Below are 20197 nucleotides of genomic sequence, written 5' to 3' on the forward strand. Positions count from 1 at the left end.
TCATCCTGACATAAATGGTTGCCAACAACTAGTCATGATTGTGTGTGTGCATTTGTGTGCCATTAAACAGACACGAGTTCATTTAAGAATATAAGATTTTAAATCTAAACAGTATATTTTTGCCTATTTAGAGGATTCAGTAGAATTGTAAGGACTGCAGAAAGTTTTATTTTATAGTATATTTATACCCATTTGAGAAGTACAACTTTGGTTTTGAATTATTTGTGCAAAATCGGCTTGGCACAAAAATGAAGAAATTCTTGCCTTGTGACCAAAGCCCCAATATAATTCTTTTCTTTTGTTCAAATCTGTTTTCCACCCTCCTCTGCTCCCATACACCTTACACCCAATCCCATCCCATTCTTTGTCACTACCTTCTCACTGCTCTCTCCAAGCCCACCTGATACTTAATTTTGCACATACTGCTATACCAAGGCGGTATGTCCCTGGGTGCAACTGCTGTGTTCTGCCGCATTCAATCCACAACTAGCAGCCATGTAGTTACTATTTACTGTGCCTTCCCAAGCACCTGTGTATCTCTAGCTTTCAGTTTGTTTCTTGGCAGTGTATTAACCTTTGACTGCTGAGTTGTACAACAGAAGCATAGCTTTCATTATGGCTGCCTGTGACTGGATATTCAGTCTACTGGCACAATGCCATTTTCACAGTCCTAGGTTAGATAGACAATAAAAAGTATTGTTGGGATCTCCAGCTATGAAGATAAACAATCAGAATGAAGAGAGCAGATTCAAAACACCTTATTTGAGAATGTATATTTTGTTGGAAATATATTCTGTTCCCTTTTCATAATAATGCTTTTTTCATAAAAATAATCATTAAGTAGCCAAAATTGCCTTTTTTTGGTGGAATTGTAATTTGAATATCCATCATAACTTGTTGAATATTCTGTCCAAAGTTTAAAGGTACTTTACTATGGAGTGCTATATATTACTTCTATCCACCCAAAAAATTATAGCATATTGAATGTTGGGAGTATTTTAGCTGAAACAAATTCTTTGACCATTTTCAAGTCCCTGTGTGGCCTTTTAAATAGGTTATAATTTATGTAGTTTGTCTTAAGGTTGTATTTTAATCACACACCATCTACTTGTTACAATTATTAAAACACCTTTGGTGATTAGGGTTTATCAACAACACCAACTCATTACATTGACATTAACACTAGGGAAACTCAGACTTCTTGTTTAAAATAAAACTGAAAAAGTTCATTGGGGGTGGTGAGGGAAGTATTTCCATTTGAAGCCTGTGATCTTAATGTGTGTGTGTATATATATAAAAGAACACTTCCCCCTACCATTATAAACTTTTAAGTAAGCCTACATAGTTGTAGTTTTCACGTTTCCTCATAGGGTCTGAATCTTTCTGTGACAGTAGTAGGTAACCTTTCAGCATTGATAGGTCACTGTTCCAATTCCTGTCCTGAAACTTTTAATAGGAAAGGCTAGCAATGTTTTAAAATTTCCATGCATTGCATGGCAACATTTATTTCAATATTTTTTCTGATCATTTTGCTTTTTTTTTTGCTGTTGGTGACTCAAAACATGGCTGCATCAGTAGAAAAAGCCCCCTTGTCCTTTATTCATGCCAGGTTTTCTGTTTTAAAATTAACAAAATCTGAATTTACTAATTAAAATATGCATTTTTATTCTAATTCCAATGCAATCTTTTAATGTGTTTATAATAAACATATGTGTTTGGGCATTCCATCTGCCAGTGGTCAATTTGCTTAAAAATATTTTAGTTCTGATACTAGATACTTTATGCCATGGTTCTGATTTCAGGAACAGTGGTGTAAAACTATGAATATTTTCCTTTCTCTCATCTCAGTTATTTAAATATGGAATAGCTTACATGTAATAAAATATCATGATACCTATAATTATTCAATAATAAAGCTTGTGTCCTTTTACATGTGGTTTCGCCAAACCTTTTGTCAGAAGAACTCTCACTAGTTTTGAATTTGGTCTATTCTCCCTGCCTCTATCACCACACTATACTGCGTTCTGCTGCAATATCAAGCTAAATTTTCAAGTGGTTTGATACATTTTTGTACTGCTCAGTTAATGAAAAGACAAGGAAGAGGATAGGCTTTATATAAAAAAAAATCCAGCAATTTTCCATGGATCACATTTGGAATGAGCCCATAGCTGGTCATAATTCTGAAAGGCTTTGCTTCAGCTCTCCATCTTCTCTACTTAATCTTTACATTTGTTCATGTTTATAATTGGGTTTACTCAAATTTTGCATGGCCACTGTGTATAAGTTATGTATATATTGCAGCAGTGAAACAGGCTGGTGGTGAGGGAGATAAGGATGGCAGGGTGGGTGGGTTGGTGGGGAGAAAAGAAGATGGAGATTAAATTGCAATAGTTTTGAGTTCTCTGGCTAATCTGAAAGGCAGATTTAGATGTTTTTAATGCAAATTCTTCAGCAAAGCCCTATGGAATCATTTGCATCATCTTAATTCATTGCTCAAGATGCAATAATTAATACTTGGAACTGAAATTATGCTGTGCCATTTGTTTCAGTATAAGCTAATTAAGTTAATATTTTTACATAATTAAAAATGGATAACATGTACATTAGATGAGAATTGACTTTACTACATGACTTGGTGTGTGGTGGAATGCTCTAGTCATTTTCCTGATTTGCCAAAACACTTTGAATCCCACAGGCTGGTATGGATGCTGGTCCAGTGGACTTTTATCTCTGCTAATCCTAGTGCATGTCAGTTTAAATGTTCAAGAAAAGCAGCATGGCTTCCTACGAGTTTACATCTCATGGAAGTTGTTTGATTACAGCTTTCTGACTGTCTTGGTCTCAATTTTCTGACCTTTTCCACTATCTAGCAGCTCTGTGTAAGTAACTTCATATTACAAACAAGCATTCTGGTTATTGAAGCTTAAAGAGGGAATACTAACCTGGATTTTAAATGTTTGTAAATGGTGCATAGAAGACAATCTTTACCTTTTTCCTTAAAATATATGGAAACAGGCAAATTTATTTTACAACACTGCAGATTTTTTTGATTCATCCTTTTTATTGATTATTCTCAAATTCCATTGATAAGAAATTCAAAATATACAGTATATCTTAAATTTTACTTAGCTGAAGTGTTGTATGGCACAGCAAACGATTGTTTCCATCCTGATTTACTAAAATGGTAAGCTGTGAATTGATAGTCTTAGTTGTAGAAAGATACAGTAGGTCCACATGAACCATCACCCACTGATTTGGATTTATCCTACATTAATCCCACTTATTTTCTTATATACTTGCTACATTCTTATCTGCTCTGCTTGGATTACACTACTCACCTACACACTAATGGCAATTTACAGTGGCCAATTAACCCACCAGTCCACACATCTTTGGGTTATGTGAGAGAACAAGTATATCCAGAAGAAGCTCATACTGCAGAGGAAGGATGTGCAAAATCCATGCAGACAGCACCTAAGATCAGAATTGAAATTGGATCTTTGGCACTGAGGCAGAAGCTCTACAGCTGCACTTCTGTGCTCCCCAATTTTTTTTTTACCTTAAAACAAAAATAAATTTTACATTAACTATAGAAATATTCTTTTAGAATCTGCTATGAAGGTACCCCAGTTGCTAAACTACTCTTGTTATCCATCCTGAAAACAATCTTGATCATTCAAAACCCTTAATCCTCTTGGTTCTCTGTCTTGGCCCCACCACAGTTAGTTGTGAATAGAGAACTGGGTTAGTTGGACTTGATAATTTAGCAAGATCACTCCTTTAAACAGCAATATCAGTTTCCGAAATGCAGTATTATTCTGTATACAGATTCTGATTCTGGCTGATGTTAAAATTGCTTAACCTGAATTATATGTAGCACATCAAGGCAAAACGAGGCCCTATTAAAGGTTTACATGCGCTTGATTATCCATCTGAATAAATTCCATCTTAACCATGTCACGAGGCCAGTTTGTCTATTATTTACCAGTTTGCTGGTTTGTTACAACACTGAAGCAGTGATCGAGAGGTTAAAGAAAGGCTCTTCTGATATATACATCTCGGCCATTGTGTGGTGCTGCAAAGCAGTTGTGCTGTAAAAGTGCAGATAATAGAATAACTATAAATAGGAAAACAATGTATAACTTGTTTTGAAAAACTGGAAGATGGAGGCAAAGGTGGTTTTATAGTTGAATAATATATTTGGCTTTGTCTACTGCTCTAAATTTGTAATTACCAAGTAGTGAAAGATTGCATGCCTGATTAAAATTTTATAACAGGTTCAAAGAAGTATACTTCATTTGTACTAAAAATTACTGTTTAATGAGACCGCCACTTCCTGGATTTTGCACAAATGCGCTAAATGATGACCATTTGCTTCCTCTTTGGTTTTACTACAACAGAATCCCATATGAGGTCACACTAATCAATTCAACTGATATTGATGTACTTTTCCTATTTTGTATGTTTCTCTTCTCCAAGCACTTTTCTTTGTTCTTTAGGGAAGATGGTGAAAAAAGTCTGCCCATGCAACCAACTGTGTAGTAATTATCCTTTTCTCATGTTTTACTTGCAAAGCATGCGACAATTTTGTATCATAATCCTTACATCTGACTTTAGCAGTTCAGCTTATATGACTTACTTTTTAAAACATTTCTACAGCCTATTTTAAGTGTACTGGGGGGTGGTATGAATCATATTTGTGTACTTTTATACAATGAAGTTTTTTTTGGTTGGCCTAATGGTTGCATTGACCAAAACATGTTTACTTCAAAATTTATTATAGACCTAATTCTATGGACTAGTAAATTATTAAAATTGAATGGAATTACAATTCTCCCAAACCATTTATATGAAAGGGATCCTTCATAATAGACCAGAGTTTAAATAGTACGTATGAAAACCAGCAATGTTTATCCCCACCCGTCAACCCAAAAGCATTCATCCATTGCTAACATTGAATGTAACTGACCAATTATCAAGAGACGATAGAACTTGTGATGCTGAAGTCAAGTGTAAAGGCAGCTTTGGTCTTGCATGTGCTAATGACTGGTTAAATTTTGAATGTGGATGGGTTTAGTGCTTTGTTGTCTGAATGCATTGCATGTTCAGATGCGACTTGGCTTTAACACATCTTTGAGCCACCTGTTAATTGTAAGGGAACATTGCATGAAGATTTTATTAAATGACTTAACTAATAAAACTAATGGTGCAATTATTTCATAACACAAACATGGGTCATACCATCTGTTTGAAGTGCAATGCATGATATAAATGTAAGAATTACTGGCAAACTAGAGCTTTGTTCAGGGTCCCTTTGCACAACAGTCTCGATCCATTGATGAATGACCTTCAGATGATATTAATAAAACTTGTTGAGTCCTTTCAGTTGATATAATTCAGCAAAAACACTTAAATTGCATTGTTTTATGAAGAGAAGACCAGAATTACTTAAAAGCCCATTAACCTTTGTTAAGTAATGACAAGAAAATAAGGATTCATCTTTATTATATATCACAAAAATGATCATTTTAAATTTTTTTTGGGTATCGTAAGCAAGTATTAGTTGTCATGAAACAAAGTTATCTTCAAGTATCAACATAACAGAAAGTTACTTTGATCTGAGAAACTCAGATCATATTTGTAATGAATTTGATCATCTTTGTATTTTCCCAGGGACAACTAGCACAAATGCAGTAAGTGGGGTTGGGCAAATGGCCCAGCAACAACCAGCAATGACGACTAGAAAAGGCACCTTCACAGATGATTTGCATAAACTGGTAGACAATTGGGCTCGCGATGCTATGAACCTTTCACAGAACAAGCGTGGCATCAAGCAGCAGGGTCAACCAGGCCATCATTACTCTGAAGTAAGTAAGAGTTTGCTGTTCTGCTGTGACTGCTATTCAGGGTTACATGCTTACTATTAAAGCGGACGTTGATAGATTCTTGATTAGTAAGGATTTCAAAGGTATTGGGAGAAGGCATGAAAATGGAGTTGAAGGAGATAATAAATTAACAATGATTGAATGGCGGATCAGAATTGATGGGCTGAATGATTTAATTCTGCTCCAAGGTCTTATAGTCTGTCTGAAAACTTTCTGAATTGTTTATGTGAGCCTTGGATATGCTATTAACATTACCTTTGTGCTTAAAGCACATTCATGGGTTATTGTTGTTACAGCTACAGTTAGTATTTCTGAATTGTCCTCAATGATTGGTAGTGAGGTGAACCTCTCTGTTCCTTCATTGAAGAAGGATTAATGGAACATTTCTGTTCTTCTGTCCTGTTAACATTCTGAGTACTTCTGACTAGTGGCTTCCTAGTTAACTACCTGAAATATCTGCATGGAAAACATTGGATCATTTAGGTGTGTATATTACACTTGGGGTGCATAGATCACATAGGGGTGTACAACTGGAAATTATTTTAATGACCATCAGTCGATCATTGACCCAGCAAAGCCAATTAACTGCATTTGAAGATAAATATATTTGGAGAAAATAATCCTGCAGATGACATCGAGATAACTTATGAGTTCAGTTTTTTTCCCCCCCATGGAGACAATGACTGCACATTCTGGAATCTGGAGTAATAATTGTTACATTTATTTTACATGGCGCACCTTGAAGTGGGAATGTTAATTGATATTATGAAGTGCTTTTGGGTGTTCAGTATGTCTACCACATGATTGATATATATTATTTATCCGTCCGTCCGTAAGTTTTTTTTTGTAGATCCAGTGCCATACTGCAGAATTTTATTGACATCTCAAGACATTTCTAACTTAGAAGCATTTTTGAATTTATATGCTTTGAACCAACAGTTAAAGCCTTTTATCATAATTATAGAAATATAGAAACATAGAAAACATACAGCACAATACAGGCCCTTCGGCCCACAAAGTTGTGCCGAACAGGTCCAAACCTTAGAAATTACTAGGCTTACCCATAGCCCTCTATTTTTCTAAGCTCCATGTACCGATCCAAAAGTCTCTTGAAAGACCATAGCGTATCTGCCTCCGCCACCATTGCCAGCAGCCATTCACGTACTCCCCACTTTCTGAGTAAAAAAACTTACCCGACATGTCAGTACCTACACCCCAGCACCTTAAACCTGTGTGTTTCAGTCCTGGGAAAAAGCCTCTGACTATCCACATGATCAGTGCCTCTCATCATCTTATACACCTCTATCAGGTCACCTCTCATTCTCCTTTGCTCCAAGGAGAAAAGGCCGAGTTCACTCAACCTATTCTCATAAGGCATGCTCCCAAATCCAGGCAACATCCTTGTAAATCTCCTATGCACCCTTTTTATGGCTTCCACATCCTTCCTGTAGTGAGGCGACCAGAACTGAGCACAGTATCCCAAGTGGGGTCTGACCAGGGTCCTATATAGCTGCAACATTACTTCTCGGCTCCTAAATTGTATTCCACGATTGATGAAGGCCAATACACCGTACGCCTTTTTAACCACATGTCAACCTGCTCAGCTGCTTTGAGCATCCTATGGACTTGGACCCCAAGATCCCTCTGATTCTCCACACTGCCAAGAGTTAATACTATATTCTACCATCATATTTGACCTACCAAAATGAACCACTTCACACTTACCTGGGTTGAACTCCATCTGCCACTTCTCAGCCCAGTTTTGCATCCTATCAATGTCCCGTTGTAACCTCTGACAGCCCTTCACACTATCCACAACACCTGCAACCTTTGTGTCATCAGCAGACTTGTTAACCCATCCCTCCTCTTACTCATCCAGATCATTTATAAAAATCATGAAGAGTAGGGGTCCCAGAACAGATCCCTGAGGCACACCACTGGTGACCGACCTCCATGCAGAATATGACCCGTTTACAACTATTCTTTGCTTTCTGTGGGCAAGCCAGTTCTGGATCCACAAAGCAACGTCCCCTTGGATCTCATGCCTCCTTACTTTCTCAATAAGCCTTGCATGGGATACCTTATCAAATGCCTTGCTGAAATCCATATACATTACATCTACTGTTCTTCCTTCATCAATGTGTTTAGTCACATCCTCAAAAAATTCAATCAGGCTCGTAAGGCAGGACCTGGCCTTGACAAGGCCATGCTGACTACTCCTAATCATATTATACCCCTCCAAATGTTCATAAATCCTGCCTCCCAGGATCTTCTCCATCAACTTATCAACCACAGAAGTAAGACTCACTGGTCTATAATTTCCTGTGTTATCTCTACTCCCTTTCTTGAATAAAGGAACAACATCTGCAACCCTCCAATCCTCTGGAACCTCTCCAGTCCCCATTGATGATGCAAAGATCATCGCAAGAGGCTCAGCAATCTCCTCCCTCGCCTCCCACAGTAGCCTGGGGGACATCTCATTCAGTCCTGGCAACTTATCCAACTTGATGCTTTTCAAAAGCTCTAGCACATCCTCTTTCTTAATATCTACATGCTCAAGCTTTTCAGTCTGTTGCAAGTCATCACTACAATCACCAAGATCCTTTTCCATAGTGAAGACTGAAGTAAAGTATTCATTAAGTACCTCTGCTATTTCCTCCAATTCCATACACTTTCCCACTGTCACACTTGATAGGTCCTATTCTTTCAAGTCTTTTCCTCTTGCTCTTCATGTACTTGTAGAATGCCTTAGGTTTTTCCTTAATCCTGCCTGCTAAGGCCTTCTCATGGCCCCTTCTGGCTCTCCTAATTTCCTTCTTAAGCTCCCTCCTGTTAGCCCTATAATCTTATAGATCTCTGTCATTACCTAGCTCTCTGAACCTTCTATAAGCTTTTCTTTTCTTCCTGTACCCTAGCATAACTTCCCTGTCTCATTGAAACATACCTATGCAGAACTCCACACAAATATCTCCTGAACATTTGCCACATTTCTTCTTACTTTTCCCTGAGAACATCTGTTTACAATTTAAGCTTGCAATTTCCTGCTTGATAGCCTCATAATTCCCCTTACTCCAATTAAATGCTTTTCTAACTTGTCTGTTCCTATCTCTCTCCAAAGCTATTGTAAAGAAGATAGAATTATGATCACTATCTCCAAAATGCTCTCCCACTGAGAGGTCTGACACCTGACCAGCTTCATTTCCCAATACCAAATCAAGTACAGCCTCTCCTCTTGTAGGCTTATCTACATATTGTGTCAAGAAACCTTCCTGAACACTCTAACAAACTCCACCCCATTTAAACCCCTTGCTTTAGGGAGATGCCAATTGATATTTGGGAAGTTAAAATCTCCCATCACGCCGACTCTTATTACTACACCTTTCCAGGATCTGTTTCCCTATCTGCTCCTTGATATATCCCTGTTACTATTAGGTGGCCTATAAAAAGCAGCCATTAAAATTATTGACCCCTTCCTGTTCCTAACCTCCACCCACAGAGACTCCGTAGACAATCCCTCCTTGGGGTCCACCTTTTCTACAGCCGTGACGCTATCTCTGATCAACAGTGCCATGCCCCCACCTCTTTTGCCTCCCTCTCTGAAACACCTAAAACACAGCACTTGAAGTAATCATTCCTGTCCCTGAGCCATGCAAGTCTCTGTAATGGCCACCACATCATATCTCCAAGTACTGATCCACACTCTAAGCTCATCCGCTTTGTTCAAAATACTCCTTGCATTAAAATAGACACATCTCAAACCTTCGGTCTGAGCGTGTCCTTTCTCTATCTCCTGCCTATCTTCCCTCTCGCACTATCTACAAGCTTTCTCCATTGGTGAGCCAACCTCCTCTTCCCCAGTAGCCTTAGCAAACCTCCCCACCAGGATATTGGTCCCCCAAAATTCAAGTGCAACCCATCCTTTTTGTACAGGTCACGCCTGCCCCAAAAGAGGTCCCAATGATTTAGAAATCTGAATATCTGACCCCTGCTCCAATCCCTCAGCCACGCATTTATCCTCTACTTCATTCTATTCCTATACTCACTGTTGCATAGCACGGGCAGTAATCCTGAGATTACTAACTTTGTGGTCCTGCTTCTCAACTTTCTTCCTAATTCCCTGTAGTCTTTTTTCAGGACCTCTTCCCTTGTGCTACCTATGACATTGGTACTAAATATGTACCATGACCTCTGGCTGTTCTCCCTCCCACTGCAGGATACCTTGGATGCAATCTGAAACATCCCGGACCCTGGCAGCTGGGAGGCAAACTACCATCCGAGTTTCTTTCCTGCATCCACAGAATCGCCTGTCTGACCCCCTAACTATAGAGTCTTCTATCACTACTGCCTTCCTCTTCCTTTCTCTACCCTTCTGAGCCACAAGGCCAGACTCTGTGCCAGAGGCACGGTCACTGCCGCTTCCCCCAGGTAGGCTGTCCCCCCCAACAGTACTCAAAGAAAAGTATTTATTGTGAAAGGGTGCAGCCACAAGGGTACTCTATAGTACCTGAGTCTTCACCTTCTGACTATGACCCACTTGTCTGTCTCCCGTGGACCCAGTGTGACCACCTGCCTGTAACTCCTTTATGTCACCTCCTCGCTCTCCCTGAGCAAGCAAAGGTTATCGTGCTGCATCTCCTGTTCCCTAACATGGTCCCTTAGGAGCTGCAGCTCGACACACCGGGTGCAGATATGGCCATCCGGGAGGCTGGGAGACTTCAGGACTTCCCACATCTGACACCGAGCACAGAAAACTGGCCTCACACACTACTTCCTTTCTGCAATTAACACAGTTAAACTTACCTCGCCTCGGCCCGTTACCACCAAAGCCCCATCACTCTACTTCCTCTCACTCCACTGCCCGCTGGATATGGCGGTCTTCTTTTTAAACCTCTACTGGCTGATGTCACGCGCCTGTGCAGTCTTGCCTCTCTTTTACCCCGAGTAGTAAAACTGCCTTTGCTCTGGAAATCCTTAGCCATTTACCCGCAGCCTTCTTGCTCTGAATCTGAATTATTCTGGATTAAGCATTAATCATGGTATATCTAGCTGTTTTATTAATGCTGTTTGTTTATAAAATTTTACAGACAATGCCAAGGAAGTATTCAGCACCAGGTCAACTTTGTATCTCCATGACCAACTCTGTGGGAGGATCTTCTGCTGCTTCAGTGGGTTCACTGAATCCTTTTAGCAAGACACCTATCTGCCAGTATGGTTATCCTGGAGCACCCTATAGTGCCCAGTGGACTGGAGCACCTCCCCAACAACAACCAGGGATTATACCACCAACAGCTAGTCTTCAGTTTCAAGGAGTTGGTAGCACTTCACTACAGAGCTTTCCCTTGGGTACTTTGCAGAAATCTGTCAGCAATCCTACTGGATCCAATCTTAGGACAACATAGATGCTAGTTCTGGATAAGTGTGATCGATAGATTGAGTGGAATTCAGGGTTTAATGCCTCTGCTGATGTTGCCAGGGATAGGTCATAGAGCTTCAAAGTATACAAATGGCTGACACTGCTTTTATATACACAGCATCATTGAGAGCTATTTTACTAGTTCTGTTTCAAACAGCGTTCTGTGCGGACATGTATTTACCCATCAGTTTTTGATGTTCAAACACTGTGATATAAATGTTGTTGGACAACAGTAGTAAAAGTGAATTTAGAGGGTTTAAAGTTTTAAAGAAAAGCATAAAAAAACTAAAGCTAGCTATAATCCATACTTATCAGAGACACTTTAACTTCCTTTGTTACTTCATTGTATTAGGTAAATAAATGTGAATGTAAAATTGTATAAATGTACTTGAATACCTGTTTTCCCAGTATGCTTGCTGGATTCATAGTGCCTTGTATTGTGCTTCTGACTTGTCTGCAGGAAAGCACTTAGTGTCCCCAAACAGAGAAATTAAAAAGGAAGAGAGCAAGTGATGATGGAGTTGTGGAAATGTGGATAGTCACACTTGTTCTTTAACAGAGCTGTTGTCACTGGCAGTGACTGAAATGCCATCCATTCCCCCTAAATGTGTTCTAATACTTGTCCTTCCCTCCCAGTGATAGCCTTTTAATTACTGAAAACGTGGAGTCACTTAAAGCTAAAGTAGTTTGTTTTCTTGTGTAGTTTAAGGGTCTGCATTTTTCAGAATTTTCATCAAGTGCTGTTGTTTCCAAAAATGCATTGAAAAACTAATTTGCATTTGATTCTATTAAAGTCACCAAGTCAAAATATTATTTAGTAGTTTTTTATCAGTATGAATAATGCTGATACATATTTAAAGTAGCAAGCCCTCTACATGCCAAAACATGTTTTATTTTCCTTTGTTTTTAAATTGGTGGAGGAAAATTAGGTGCTGCAAAGAATCCACCATTAATCTTTAAGTGTAATTCCTCATTGCAGTTTATTGATCATCTATTTATTGTACACATGACCATCGTAAAATTTACTTTGTATTTTGAGGCTGTCACCATTAAAATAACTTTTGAAGCAACACAGAAACAATTGTATGAACCCTGGATATATGGGAAATGTGAAAAATGACGTGGAAAATTTTAATCACTGAGGAAAGTCTTTCTCAATACTATCTTCTGGTTTTTCCTGGAATGTAAATCTTGATATCCAGATAAAATTTAGCATTACCCAGCGTCTATCCAGCAGAGATCATATATTTAGGCTGAGTGCACTAATTTACAGTAATTTCCAAATTCAAAAGTCAGATTTGTTTCCAGTATGAACAATTACCTTAAAATGTGGGACTTTTTTTTCCTTTAACCTGACCCTGAGAATGTTTACCCTTCCTCTTCACATTTCAATCGAAGCTACACATTTAATTTTGTTTTACCAGCTATTTACAGAAATGTGACTTGTGAAGAACTGGTTGAGGGAGTTGTGTTGCAGTTTTTAGTGATATGAAAAATAAAAGGACAAATATACAAAATTTGGATGCCAAGGTTGTTTTAGAGTTAAGTTTCAGTTTTCTGACTTCATGAAAGAACTGTTAAAACCCTGCAGTTGTAATTGTTGCAAACTGCAGGTGAGCACTTTATTTTGTTTTTTTTTCCAAATAAATTGAGGAAGGTTGCACCATTTATTAAAATATTTTTTCAATATAAATGAAAGGTTAGTTCTGCTGTAACTGTTACGACAATTCATGGAACTGAAGCATTTTTTACTGCAGCACGTGTTGCAGACTGTTGCTGACATGTGAGCCTTAAACAATATTGAAGAGTTGGGAAGCTTAAAAATTGAAGTTGTAGAGGTAGACATACTATAGTAAATTATTCCATTAGCTCTTGTTTGGAACGCCCAAACTCTAAGAAAAGCATGCTTTGAAATTAAAGTTCCCTTGTAAAAAAAAAAGCCTGTTATGAAGAATACACTTTTGTCTATTTCAAGACTTTAATACAAAAAGCTTAGAATTATAGTGTAATGTTATTGTTAGTTGGAGGTGTAATGGTATTCTGTACACCTGCTTTGGGGAAGGGAGGGTTGGCATTTCTTTTATTTTAGACAGATAGGCATGATAAAAACTTTTATTTCTCTGTCTTTGCTTCCCTTTTAATAAAATTTGAACTGGTATGAGGATTGTTTCAGCAGGTGCTTTTGTAACTTCTACCCTATGCTTAATGATATTTCTTATTCTGTATGTGGATTCCTTTCAAGCAAAGGAAATAAAGGCAAGTACTGCAATCAGTATTATTCCTTAGACTGCAATAAACTGTGAAAAGTCCACATAATTACGTCGCTTTTAATTTGAGAATAACATTTTTAGATGAGTTACCTGACCTCATTGGGGGGGGGGGGGGGGTACCCCAGATCTCTGAAATGTATACTATTTGCATGGGGTTGAGGAGGTGGCTCAAGTTTCTAAGTGGTGAACTTTCTTCTATGCCCATCACTTCACCATTCTTCCACCCCCAAACAAAAGAACTCCAGTGGAGGTTGATGTAGAATATGCAATAAATAATCCTGGGACTGCTATTGAGAACATGATTTTGGTTACTTCAGATTTTTGTTCCTTTTTAAGGACAGGCAGAGTTACGAATTTCAGTACATGTATGCTATTCTTGTGCACTGGGATGCATATTAATATATTCTCTATTGTGTTGCTCTATAGTTATGAATTATTATCATCCAACATCTAAAGTAAAAAGCAGCTGGTGTTCATTTATTTTAAACTGGGGTGCAGAGCCCATTTCTTCTCCCATATCTCCTTGTTTTGGGCTTTTTAATGTGCAAAAATTGGACCTATTTATTTTCCTTTTATATGGAAAACAATTGGGGAGTAAAATGTACAATTATAAATGCTACTGATGTGCATTAAATTATTTTCTGTAATACCTTTCTCCCTACTGCATCTACCCCTTCTCATTGCAACAAATTGCAGTCTTGAACCTCTTCTGTTGCTCTGGAGTTCAGTGTCTGTCCAAGAGATCTTTCATTATTTAACATTGTACACTGTAAAATGTGGGGATAATTTGCAACATGAATTGTATGTTTGCACTAAATAAGGGTGTTGAGCTACATGCAAGATTGCGCTTTGCGCTGAAATTTGTTACTTTCTTTGTAGATTATTAACTGAAATCATTCAAATAAAAATGATCAAAATCTCAATGTTTGCATATTTCCTCACAATAATAAATCTTTTTGGTTAGTGTAGTTGTATGCTAATGTGGGGGATGGGTTCCAGTATCGATGATAAGAACCATTGTGATTTAGCTACAGATTGAGGTCAAATGTGTTACTTGATATTTGGTGGTGTTTCTAATGCAATACAGTAGGTCGAACTTGTTCTTCAAAAAGTCCTGTCCAACAAAGTACCAGTTCACAGATTTTCATTTACTTAATCCAAAGTTAAAAGTAAATTTATTATTAAAGTACATATGTGAAAATATACTAAGATTCATTTTCATGCAGGCATTCACAGTAGAACAAAGACATACAATTGAATCAATGAAAAACTGCACACAAACTGTCAATGTGCAAAAGACAAACTCTAAATAATATATATTACTGAGAAGGAGTTGTAGAGTCCTTGAAAGGGAGTCCATTGCTTGTGGAATCAGTTCATTGTTGAGGTGAGTGAAGTTATCCATGCTACTTTCAAGAGCCTGAGGGTTGAAGAGTAATAACTGTTCCTAAACCTACTGGTGTGGGACTTTATTTTATTTAGAGATACAGCGTGGAATAGGCCCTTTCAACCAAGAGCTGCACCACCCAGCAACATGACCAATTAACCTACTAATTGACACGTTTTTGGACTGTGGAGGGAACTGAAGCACCTGGAGAAAACCCACGCAGTCACAGGGAGAACATGGTAGAACTGAACTTTGCTCAACCTGCAATAGCATCTAACCGCAATGCTACTGTGGTGCCTGGACCTCTTCCCCAATGCAACAGTGAGAAGAGAGCATAGACTTAGATGGTGGGAGTCCTTGATGGATACTGCTTGTGGCAGCACCACAAGAATCCACGAAGTTCTTAAAATATTTGTATTAGAGCATCTACTTTCTAAAACACTTTGATTTTACATTTTTATAGCTTACTGCTTCTAAATCACCCCAACCCCCCACCCACCTTGACTAATAACTCCACATGCAACAAGAAACCTAAATTGTGAAGATTTTCAGTAGAGGTTTTGGAATGTCTTTAAGGACAAATTTCTGTTACCTGAATGACTATTGTAGGAGCTGCCAGTATTGTAAAACTAAATTTTTTCCAGTTCATAAATTCTTATGTCTTGCTCTTCAGTTCATAATGTGATCCAAAGGTCCAGTGTGTGGGTTAGGTATATGAGCAAGGTTGCAATCAGAAACACTGGTGGGTCAGGAGAAATCTGAAATTCCCTTTGAGGTCTGGGTTAAAGTATTGTTTTACTACATTAGCAGTAACCTGCAATTTTGTCAAAGAATCCTGGTAGTCCAGCTCCATCAAATGTCCTTAGCATTTTAAAGAAGGGTGAACAGCCAGAGATTAAGGTCCATCTCGGTAACATAAATAGGAAGGGTGTTGAGTTCAGGCAGTTAAGTGCTAAATTAAAGGGCAAGACCTCTAGGATCATGATTGCTACACATGCCACATGTTAGCACAGCTGGAAATGGATAATACAGTTTAACAAATGGCTAAGGAGATGAAGGAGGGAGGACTATAGATTTTTTTGGATTATTGGGCTCTTCCAGCGAAGGTGGAGGCTGTACAAACAGTACTGTTTGCCCCTGAACTGGAGAGGGACCAATATCCTTGCAAAAAGGTTTGCTAGTACTGTTCTGTGGGCTTTAAACTAGAGTTGCAGGAAGCTGGGAACTGAGTGAAGTGATTGTGGGGAGAGTAGAGGTAAGTAGAGCTTGAGTACGGTGGGATTAATGTTCTGTGTCTATTTCAATACAAGGAGTATTGCAGGTAAGGCAGATGAGATGGAGAGTAGATCAGCACCTGGAATTATGATATTGTAGCCATTAGTGAGACTTGATTCCTGGAGGAGCAGATTTGGTAGCTCAATGTATTGAGGTTCCATTGCTTTAGATATGATAGGTGGGGCAGTATTAAATGGGTAGGGGTGGCATTACTCATCAGGAAAAATTACCTGGCCCATCAAATATGCTTCACCATTCAATCATAGCTGATATTTTTCCTCAATCCTATTCTCCTGCCTTCTGCTTGTAAGCTTCAATACACTAACTAATTAAAAGCCTATCATCCTCTGCTTTAAATGTATCAAATGACTTGGCCTCCACATCTGTTCGTGGCAATTAATTTCACAGATTTTCCACCTTTTGGCTAAATTTCTCCTCTCCTAAAGAGAGATCCTATTTTGAAGCTGGCCCTCTGGTGCTGGACCAACCCCAACCCCCCCCCCCCCCAATATCGAAAACAGATAGTCTTTCACTATCTGGTAGGTTTTGGTGAGATCGTCCCTCATTCTTAACTCCAGCAAATACAGACCCAGACTGATCAAGCACTCCTCACACATTAACCTCTTCTTTCCTGGGATCATTCACAGCTGAGCTAATATTGTTTGTCATTCAAGAAAGGCTCTAAGAATAAGACAGGAAATTATAGCCTGGTGAGCCTGGTATCAGTGGTGGGTAAATTAATGGAAGGTATTCTAAGGGACTGGAGGTATACTGTAAGTATTTAGATAACGGCCTGATTAGGGATGGTCAACATAAGGTATGTCATGTCCAACCAATCTTAGGTTTTCAAAGAGTACCAGGAAAATTGAAGGAAAGGCTGTGGATGCTGTCTACATGGACTTCAATATAGCCTTTGAGAAAATCCCACATGGAAGACTGTGGTCTTGAAGCATTCAGGATGAAATATTTGGATTTAACACTGACTTAGGAGAAGACAGAGGAGTTGTAGATGGTTGCCTGACGATTCTATGGTAAACTGGATCTACAAATTTATGGGGGTGTAATGGACAGCAAAGAAACTTAAAACTTGCAGTGGGATCTGGACCAGCTGGAAAAATAATAGATGGAACTTAATAGAGACAAGTGTGAAGTATTGAACTTTGGGTGGATAACCAGGATAGGACTTTTATAGTAAACAGAGCACTGAGGTTTTGTGGTAGAACAGAGGGATTTGGGAAGTTGGGATGTTGAAGTTGTACAAGTTGCTAGTGAAGCACAATTGGAGTACTGTCTTCCATTCTTATCAGCCACCTACAGGAAAAATATCAGTAAGATTGAAGGAGTGTAGAGAAATAAGGATGTTTCCAAGACTTGAGGACCCCAGTACAGTAATAGGAAAAGGTTGAAAAGGTTAGGACTTTCTTCCCCAAAGCACAGGAGAAGGGGAAGTTTGACAGAGATAGACAAAATTGAAGGCATGGATTGGGTAAATGCAAGCAGGCTTTTCCCTCTGAGGTTGGGCGAGATGAGAAGTAGAAGTTATAGGTTAAGGGTGAAAGGTGAAATGTTTAAGGGCAACCTCTTCACTCAGATTTGTGTGTGTGGAACGAGCTGCCAGTGGAAATGGTGGATGTGGGTTCGATTGCAATATTTAAGAAAGCTTAGGCAAGTACATGGATGAACACGATATGGCAGGCTTAAGTCCAAGTGTGGGTCAATGGGGCTAGGCAGAATAATAACTTAGCACATTCCGGATGGTTTGAAGGGCCTGTTTGTGCTGTAGTGCTCTGATTCTATCGTTTCATAAAATTTTGCAGATCTACTGGACAGGTTTTGTTTACCAGTCTTGTCCTTTTGGAAGATAGAGTATAGAACAGTACAGCACAATAAGCCCTTTGACCCATGATGTTGTGCTGACCTTTTAACTTACTCCAAGATCAATCTAATCCTAACCCCTAACGTAGACACAAAGGATGATGGTGGGCTAAGTTGTGGTCATTGCATGATTTACTAAGACTTTACAGTTCTCACATTGCAAAATGCTTTGAAGTGGCCCAAGGATGCAGACAAGACAAAGAATATTATTGCTTATTTTCTTCAATTGACATACAGGATTGTCTCTACATTTTGAATTTAGTTAAGTATGGGGAATATTATCAATAACCCAAACAAGATATTGCAAAGATAAACCATCCCATTAATCAGTAAAAGCAACACATTTCAATTCATCAATAGTTTAAACATACTAAAAAAATTTCAATTTATTTTGAAAGATCAAGTATTAAGTTCTAAATTTAATGTATAATAAAAACATTTTAAAAAGTGAAACGATGCCCATGGAAAAATAGAAGGATATCATTCGGAATCATGACTCCAAGGTACAAAATTATTGGTTATAGTAGTTAGAATATTTCTGAATAACTGTCAAAAATGAAACTTTTTCCAGTTTCATTCAGCAGCACTCCAACATTTACCAACAATTATTACTGACTAGAGCAATAAAAATTACTGGACATATGGATGATTAACAAAAAATGAGATCAACAATGCAAAATTATATCTCAATCAGAAATTAATATCACATTTACCCTCCATTTTCTCCACCCATGTAATAGCTTATGGTAAACTCATGAGGCAATTGCAGCAGGCTTTTCAGATAACTTTTTCTAAACAGATTATTCCCTTAGCTTTAATCCTGATGAAAATACATTTTTTATTTCTCAGTATTTTCCTGCACAAAACCACACGAGTTCCTGCACCTCAGAGTACAATCTAACTTATTACTTCAGTGCAATTTGCTGTAGAAATTACCTACCATTGTGGTGCTGCATAATTCATAAACAGCAGCATAAAGCTTCCCAGGACATCAGCATTACATGTGGTGTAACTTTGAAATAAAATTACCAGATGGGCAAGATTCATTAAAGATTTTGAAGAACATAAATGTCTCACTTCCTCCAAAAGCTGCATTGTATAAAGGCAAAGGACATCTCACAAAGAAAAATAACAAAAAAAAAGTTATGTAGAAATTATATGATGGTTTGCCACACTGATTCTTCAGGCAGGTTCCAGCCTGCGTTTCTTCATGAATTGCCCCTCTCGGCAAGGACTAGATTCCACTGGAAGTAAAAAAAAGGGTTGTTTTTCAGATCAATCTTTCAGAACTCAATCTATTATAAATGACAGATGATTACTAAAATTACTTAACAGCAGAGTTGTACTTCAAATTACAACTCTGAAAGAACACCAAAAAAATATTGTCAAAGTGGACTATGCCAATTTTTGTCTGCATGGTCAGCTGTGGAAACTGAAGTTAGAATTGATGAAAGATCAAAGATCTAAATGATTTCAATGGGGCTTTTGGACAAAGATTTGGAAGGCAAATCGCAAGGCAGTTGAATTTCCTATTGTAATTTTAGTCAACTTTCATTTTTTCCATTAACCACAATTTTATTATTTTCTAAAATATTTCTGAACAGAGGCATTTAAAAACAAAATCAATTGCAAGCTTCACAGTTGAATATGTTGTGCCCACAACTTCACCATATTTTCAGGGATGACTACCAACTGGAATTCAGGCTGTACAGTAAACCTCAGTGTGCATAAGACCATGAGATATGAGAAAAATTAGGCCTTTCAGCACAATGAGTATGCTCCACCATTTGATCATGAATGATTTATTTTCCCTCTCAGCCTGTTCTCCTGTATGTAACTCTTAACACCCTCACTAATTAAAAACCTATCACCCTCCACTTTAGATATATCCAATAACTTAGCCTCAGATTATCCACCCTCTGGCTAAAAAAAATTCTCAGTATCTAAAGGGATATCCTAGTTTAACACTGTGCCCTCTGGTCTTAGATTCTCCCACTTTTGAGAACATTCTCTCCATATGCACTCAATGTAGGCCTTTCAATATTTGGTAGGTTTCAGTGAGATTCCCCCTTAATCTTCTAAGTTCCATCCA

The 20197-nt window shown here is 38.2% G+C and overlaps 2 protein-coding genes across 20 annotated transcripts in view; one reads left to right on the forward strand and one right to left on the reverse strand.

Annotated features, from left to right (window-relative positions):
* LOC140734771 (serine/threonine-protein kinase WNK1-like) overlaps positions 1-14491 on the forward strand; it is a 153704-nt gene extending 139213 nt beyond the window's left edge. For 13 of the 18 annotated variants that reach the window (XM_073059239.1, XM_073059243.1, XM_073059247.1 and 10 more), the window contains 3 exons: positions 4500-4541; positions 5674-5867; positions 10970-14491. In XM_073059239.1, the coding sequence (XP_072915340.1) occupies positions 4500-4541; positions 5674-5867; positions 10970-11284 (551 nt within the window). In that variant the 3' untranslated portion in view covers positions 11285-14491. Of the gene's footprint in view, positions 1-4499; positions 4542-5673; positions 5868-10969 lie in introns of those variants that run through there. The other 5 variants (XM_073059245.1, XM_073059246.1, XM_073059249.1 and 2 more) reach the window with 2 other exon arrangements.
* Positions 14492-18464: 3973 nt separating this feature from the next.
* rad52 (RAD52 homolog, DNA repair protein) overlaps positions 18465-20197 on the reverse strand; it is a 38322-nt gene continuing 36589 nt past the window's right edge. For both annotated transcript variants that reach the window (XM_073059260.1, XM_073059259.1), the window contains exon 11: positions 18465-19349. In XM_073059260.1, the coding sequence (XP_072915361.1) occupies positions 19288-19349 (62 nt within the window). In that variant the 3' untranslated portion in view covers positions 18465-19287. The remainder of the gene's footprint in view (positions 19350-20197) is intronic.

The sequence above is a fragment of the Hemitrygon akajei genome, chromosome 10 (genome assembly GCF_048418815.1).
Source record: "Hemitrygon akajei chromosome 10, sHemAka1.3, whole genome shotgun sequence".
Classification (NCBI taxonomy): domain Eukaryota; kingdom Metazoa; phylum Chordata; class Chondrichthyes; order Myliobatiformes; family Dasyatidae; genus Hemitrygon; species Hemitrygon akajei.